Raw genomic sequence first — 6,855 nt, 5'->3', positions numbered from 1 at the left:
TGTACCTTTTATTGTCTTTTTTAAATTACCTTTTAATTGTTATTGTATTGTATTGTTGTAATTTTTATCTGTTTCCTTCTGCTAATGTTAATAATACAAACATAAAATAAAATAAAAACTTCCCCTGGAAGTTAGTTGTCAACATCATCCGCCATTTTCTGACAGCAGACTGTTTCTGACTTCAGTAAATATCAGGATAGTTTACAGATAATTAAAATCTTTCCAGCCATGGGCACGACTGTCCCGACCGCGAGTTTTGCTCTGCTTTGTGTTTTTCTTCTCTGTGAGCCCTCACTTCAAACAGGTAAACGATCACATTTTGCTGTTTTTGTCGGAGAAACAAAAGTGAAAGTACACAGTAGTTGATGCCACCTAACACAGTTCTGTCTTATTAGGTGAATTTATTTTGTCATTACAATAATTTTCATAATCAAATCAATGGTATTTTTGTTATTTATGTGGGATTTACAGTATTTAGGCTATTCTTGTTGCGAGAACTTATGATTTGAAATAAAACATAACTGCAACTTCAGTGGTTGTGAGTGTTGCTTTAGATGGTCTAAATGGTTAATAATGCATTTTTCAACTCAGACCCATTCAAACAAAGCCCAAACTGTCAGCTGGAATATAATTTTAATGTAAAGCTACTTGCACATGATGCGTCACGTCGCTAAAAAGAAGTGAACTTGGTGGAAGAACTGTTTTTTGTAAATGTTAAAATTAATAAACTTTATTAATCATAAAAACAACAGTTATCACGCTGTTTATCATTTTTAGTAAACCGGCCTAGACTGTGCTTGTATTGGTTTAGTAATCTTGCTTCAGTGCATCTGCCCAGATACGAATGAAATGATCGCTCACTATTTTCTTATTGGCTATCCTTTATTCATCCGCCATTTTCTGACAGCAGACTGTTTCTGTGTTCGGTTGTTGCGCAGTTGTATTCAGACTTCAGTAAATATCAGGATAGTTTACAGATAATTAAAATCTTTCCAGCCATGGGCACGACTGTCCTGACCGCGAGTTTTGCTCTGCTTTGTTTTTTTCTTCTCTGTGAGCCCTCACTTCAAACAGGTAAACGATCACATTTTGCTGTTTTTGTCGGAGAAAGAAAGTGAAAGCAACTCTACACTTCCTGGTCTAAAACGGCTTTGTCACGAAATAATTTGCTAATGTAATACATTTAAAAGTGTATCTATATACTCATACAAATAATTATATAAGAGTTTTGTCAACTTAAAAGCAACTATCCACAGATTAATGTCCTGAACGTCGATCAACATGGCAGCGCATGGCAGCCTTTATTTACCAACACCTTTATTAAAAGTGAAAAAAAGTGAAAGTGAAGTGACATTCAGCCAAGTATGGTGACCCATACTCAGAATTTGTGCTCTGCATTTAACCCATCCGAAATGCACACACACAGAGCAGTGAACACACACACACACTGTGAGCACACACCCGGAGCAGTGGGCAGCCATTTATGCTGCGGCGCCCGGGGAGCAGTTGGGGGTTCGATGCCTTGCTCAAGGGCACCTTAGTTGTGGTATTGAAGGTGGAGAGAGAACTGTACATGCACTCCCCCCACCCACAATTCCTGCCGGCCCGGGACTCAAACTCACAACCTTTAGATTGGGAGTCCGACTCTCTAACCATTAGGCCACGACTTCCCCTTTTTTTTTTTTTTTTTTTTTTTTTTTTTTTTTTTAAAGTTTTAAATCTTATTGATCATAAGATCGAGACCAGGATTGGACACAAGTACAGGTTCAACTGAATTACACTTTAATTATCTTAATTAAGAATACGATCCTTCTGTATAAACGGAAATTTTGGTCTAGTAAACAAAAAAATACATATATTTTTTACTTTATCCAGCATCATTCCTTTGTCTTTCAGTCAATTATAGGTCTGACTTTATATGTTATAATATATTTAGTCTGTTCAGTTCTTTCTGTAACTGAAATGTTTTGAGACTGTAGAGTTCATATCATGTTTTATCTGCCATTTCCTTCAGAAATGTAGCTACCTCTTTTATCACATTTATTGTAATAGTTGATGTTAAGCATATAATATTTCTCTTTATTGCAGAGAAACACTCGCTGTATTACATTTACACGGCGTTGTCTAAACCTGTCAAGCTGCCGGGTATCTATCAGTTCACTGCTATGGGTCTGCTAGATGACAGAGAGATCGACTATTACAACAGTGAAGGACAGAAAAAGATTCCCAAACAGGACTGGATGAGGGAGAAAATGGAGAAGGATTACTGGGAGAAAGGCACCCAGTCCAGAAAGAGCAAAGAACAGTGGTTTAATGTGAACGTCGACATTCTGATGAAACGCATGAGACACAATGAATCAGGTGAGGAACACTGATACATTTAACGTGCAAATACATACAAAAGTCATATTTATTTTTTATTACCATTTTTTTATTATTTTATTATTGTCTAACTCACAATCATTTTAATTTGTGTCTATTTCAGATGTTCATGTTCTTCAGTGGAGACATGGTTGTGAAATTGAGAAACAGGGAGATGAAGTGAAGTTTTCCAGAGGCATTGATGAGTACAGCTATGATGGGGCTAACTTCCTGTCTTTTGATGATAAGGAGTCTCAGTGGGTCGCCCCTGTTGATGCAGCTCTTCCAACCAAGAGGAAGTGGGATAATGTGCCCATCCTAAACCAGTACACCAAGGGCTACCTGGAGAAAGAGTGTGTGGACTGGCTTAACAAATTCAGAGACTATGGAGATGAGGTGCTCAAAAAGGGCTGTGAGTAAATGTACCGTATTTGTATTTGTTGATGATTTGCAACTGTCATCGAGATATAACTCACTGATACCCTGATTTCTGTGACCTCAGCTCCTCCAGATGTTAATGTGTTTGCAAAAAGGTGCAACAAAGACAAAACCAAAGTCGAACTCACCTGTTTTGCCACTGGCTTTTACCCCAAAGATGTGATATTGAGCATAAGGAAATATCGCTCACCCCTGCCTGAAGATGAGATAAAATCCTCTGGAATCAGACCAAACCACGATGGGACCTTCCAGTGGAGGAAGAGTGTGGATATCCCTGAGAATGAAAAAGCAGAATATGATTGTTTTGTGTTTCACAGTACCCTCCAAGAGCCAATTATCACCACATGGGGTAGGCAAAACTGAAAGCATTACATTAAATGCTCATTAAAGCAGGGGCGTTTCCTTCGAAGCAACTCTCTATTGAGTTTTAATAGGCCCCCTAAGGGTGTCTTTGGTTTGTTGGATAATAATTGTAAAAGAAAAAGCTGAATATCAGTTCACAAAAATAAATAAATAGGGCTGACAAGAGATTAATATGTTTAATTAAATTAATTACACAATACGACAATAAATTAATCGAATTAATTGCACATAAAATCTCACAGGTCATGAAAAAATCATAGAAATAAATGAAAACCTTTGAAAAAATTATTATTTTTTTTCAAGTGAAATATGGAATAGTTATGCTCAGCTCTTAAGCTCTAAAATACTTTATCAAAAATAATAAGGGAAACACAAAATAACAACCCTCTACATTGCGAGTAAATCACTCGCATATGCGACAAAATTTTACTCCACGCGACTAAATTATGTTAGTCGACACTATTGTTACACTATTGAACACTATTGTTAGCCATTTGCTAATGAATTCTTAGATTTTACTCGCCAGTGTGTGTGTTCGAGGCTATTGTATGAATAGCACAGATATATTTTCACTCGCTGAACACAGTGCTTTAGAGAGCGATCTGTACTTTTCAATTCATCTCAATGGATGGACAGTGCACCTGTATTTGCTGAACTGTAAACTCTGTGTGAAGGCCCATGACTCGCCATCGCTTTGCTTATAGCGCTGTTTCTCACACATGCAAAGAGAGAGAGCAAGAGTCTTACCATGCTGAATCGATGCGCTACATGTAAACTATAATGTTTTTTGTCTTCTCCTGTCAAAATAATGGAGTTCATTTAGAACTATTTAGCTTTTTAGAACAAGCAGAAGATAGGCCGGTTTCTCCAGTAGTGGGCGGAGCTAATGCGTAAATGGCAATTTCATTGGCTGGCGCTGATCTATTACCGTCCTTGTTTTGATTTCAGCAAATCAGTTTGACCGAACGCATACAACGTGATTAATATTCATGAACCCAGCAGCTCATAAATCCGTAGTGCATTGTTATATTATTAGTATGGTAGTAGAATTAGTTCTAGTATTATCTTTTAATAATAACTAATATGATCTATTACTATTTTTCTTTTACAGAAACCCTGAATGACCAACAATATCTTAAGCATCACCACCAGTCTTAAGTTCAGTTAAAATGACAAATATGCATTCATACATGGTTATCAAGTGTTAGTTCTAATCACTAAAGTTCTATCATTAAATAGTGCTTAATACCATAATATAATGATTGACTGACTGATTAAGAAACTAAGATTAAAGAAGCTGTGCCATTTTACAAAGATAAGCTTATTGTTATCATATATATATATATGTGTGTGTGTGTGTGTAAAATAGTATATCAGTCGGGCGAGTAAACTGAAAAATGTACTAGCCAATGGCGATTATATTGCCAAGGTGTGCGTAGAGGGTTGAATAATAATAATAATGAATGACTAAATGTAATAATAATATAAATAATAATAAGAGGGTTCATTTAAAAACTAATTATAGACTTAGTACTGTCCTGAATAAGATATTTTACATAACATATACAGGCATATACATTTACATTACATATTACATGGACGTATACAGTTTATATACAGATATACCGCCCTGATATCAAGACAGCAGCCCTGTATAAATCTCTTGAATTTTAGGGGAATTCTGTACATCATGCGTTGAGTTGTTGTCCTGCATCATGTTTGTCTCCAATTAACTGTACGAATCATTAGATGATGTTATTTTTCATAACTAATTAATTAAATTAACACATTAAATTGAATTTGGACAGCGCATGTTGGACGTTTTGGTGACAAGGTGAGGGAGGCGAGATTGAGATGGTTTGGACATGTGCAGAGGAGGGACATGAATTATATTGGTAGGAGAATGCTGAGGATGGAGCCACCAGGAAGGAGGAAAAGAGGAAGACCAAGGAGGAGGTTCATGGATGTGGTGAGGGAAGACATGCAGGTAGTTGGTGTAAAAGAGGCAGATGTAGAGGACAAGGTGGTATGGAGACGGATGATCCGCTGTGGCGACCCCTAATGGGAGCAGCCGAAAGAAAAAGAAGAAGAACACATTAAATTGATACCCCATATCAGACATTTTTAACTAAATGATACAATCAATTTCTTATACAATAACATTTTACAATATGAAGATTTTATTACATGACTCTTGGAATACATAATACATTATGTGTAGTGAAAACAAAATGCTCTCATAGGATGAGCATGAATAATTATCAGGAATAATTATGAGACAATGAGTGTACTATAACGTGAGACTCGGTGACATTGAAGATTTTAAATCTGCAAGACAAAAATAATACCAAAAACTTAACCAGTTTTCAAAAACTATAAAATGTCACGCCTGCTGACATTGTTTTCTATTATGTCCAATACAAAAAAACCTTTGTTAAAACCTATAGATAAAATAGAGGATCTCTTAAAATCCCTTTTAAAAGGGACTTAACAATGGAATTGAATGTCAGTTCTCTAAATGTCATTTATCTAATTTCAGTGATTTTTTCATTTTTTGTTTTTGCAGATGGAAAATGCCCAGACTGTGGAGGCTCCATTATTATTGGAATTGCCATTGGAGCTGTAGGCGTAGGACTTGTTGTTGCATTAGTGATTCTTTACCTTTATATGACTAAACGACTCTGTGAGTATTTCAACATGATTACAGATTCTGGGCACATGGCTTTTAATATTTTTCTTTAATGAAAGTGCTTCAACTATTAGAATTGATAGAATTGCTTCAGAGAGAGAACTATAACTCTATTGTTTTAAGAGTACCTGAAAGTAATGCATAGAGATTGCACCTGTATTTATCAAATTTTTTTGTAACCCTCTCTAGTTTGCCGAAAACGAGAAGTTCAAAGGAAACTGCCAGGTAAACTGCTTTGGAGAATACTGAAGTGAAGTGAATCTGTATTTCTCTTTAGATAAGTGTTAAGGGATGTTCAAACATGAATGCGTTTTATCACTAGAGCTTGGGTGGATGTGAATACACCTACTGCTGGATGTTTTTAATGCGCTTCTCACTGGTTATGAACATAAAATATAACACGATTTCTATGGACTGCTTTAAAATACATTGAGTATGTTTTGACAGGGAATCAGTTTTCCACTGATAATAATGAACATTCTGGGGAGTGGTTCCCAAAAGCATTGTTAGCACGTTAGCAAAATAGCTTAACAATTTGGTATTTCCCACAATCATAGTTTAAATTTATTTTAGACCTCCAGGAATTATGTATTAGATAAACAATTTCAGGGAGGTACCATAAATACAGACAAGTTTCCATGAAACCACCACCAAATATGATTCATTATTTATTATTGTTGATTTATCTGTTTTATTTTGATGCACTTAACTGATTGTGACCACCTCACTAATGTAACGCAGTTTTACCTGTTTAAGAGATGCATCATTTTATGGTAAATTAAAATTAATAAGATTTCTGTGTTTATCTCATTCCTCTGGAATTCACAGAAAATGGAGTTGAGAACATGCAGCCAATGGAGGTAAGCAGTTAATATCTGCTGGTGATTTCTGATATAATGTGCCATAAGGGCTGTGATTGCATAATAACAAAAAAAAAAAAAAACATGTATAAAACTGAACATATATAAGTATTACATTTTTAATGTAATAACTTTTGCAGAATT

At 35.6% G+C, this 6,855-nt stretch overlaps 1 protein-coding gene across 3 annotated transcripts; it reads left to right on the top strand.

Moving 5' to 3' along the window:
• The first annotated feature begins 178 nt into the window (after window positions 1-178).
• LOC132145704 (H-2 class I histocompatibility antigen, Q10 alpha chain-like) lies at window positions 179-6,620 on the top strand. Of its 3 annotated transcripts, XM_059556922.1 has the most exons (7): window positions 887-940; window positions 978-1,074; window positions 2,089-2,361; window positions 2,486-2,773; window positions 2,864-3,148; window positions 5,729-5,845; window positions 6,041-6,620. In XM_059556922.1, the coding sequence occupies exons 2-7, from the start codon at window positions 999-1,001 to the stop codon at window positions 6,103-6,105; spliced, it is 1,104 nt and encodes a 367-aa protein (XP_059412905.1). In that variant the 5' UTR covers window positions 887-940; window positions 978-998; the 3' UTR covers window positions 6,106-6,620. The 3 variants fall into 3 exon arrangements, with proteins under 3 accessions (XP_059412904.1, XP_059412903.1, XP_059412905.1); XM_059556921.1 differs by lacking the exons at window positions 887-940; window positions 978-1,074 and adding an exon at window positions 179-304 and having other exon boundaries at window positions 6,041-6,617; XM_059556920.1 differs by having other exon boundaries at window positions 875-1,074; window positions 6,041-6,617.
• The last annotated feature ends 235 nt before the right edge of the window (window positions 6,621-6,855 follow it).

This window comes from Carassius carassius, chromosome 8, assembly GCF_963082965.1.
Source record: "Carassius carassius chromosome 8, fCarCar2.1, whole genome shotgun sequence".
Classification (NCBI taxonomy): domain Eukaryota; kingdom Metazoa; phylum Chordata; class Actinopteri; order Cypriniformes; family Cyprinidae; genus Carassius; species Carassius carassius.
This window is presented reverse-complemented; position numbering and strand designations above follow the sequence as displayed.

Coding starts and splice junctions, on each gene's coding strand:
- LOC132145704 (XM_059556922.1), top strand. CDS start 999: ATGGGCACGACTGTCCTGACCGCGAGTTTTGCTCTGCTTTGTTTTTTT. Junction 1,075..2,088: donor TGAGCCCTCACTTCAAACAG/GTAAACGATCAC, acceptor TCTTTATTGCAG/AGAAACACTCGCTGTATTAC. Junction 5,846..6,040: donor TTATATGACTAAACGACTCT/GTGAGTATTTCA, acceptor AACCCTCTCTAG/TTTGCCGAAAACGAGAAGTT.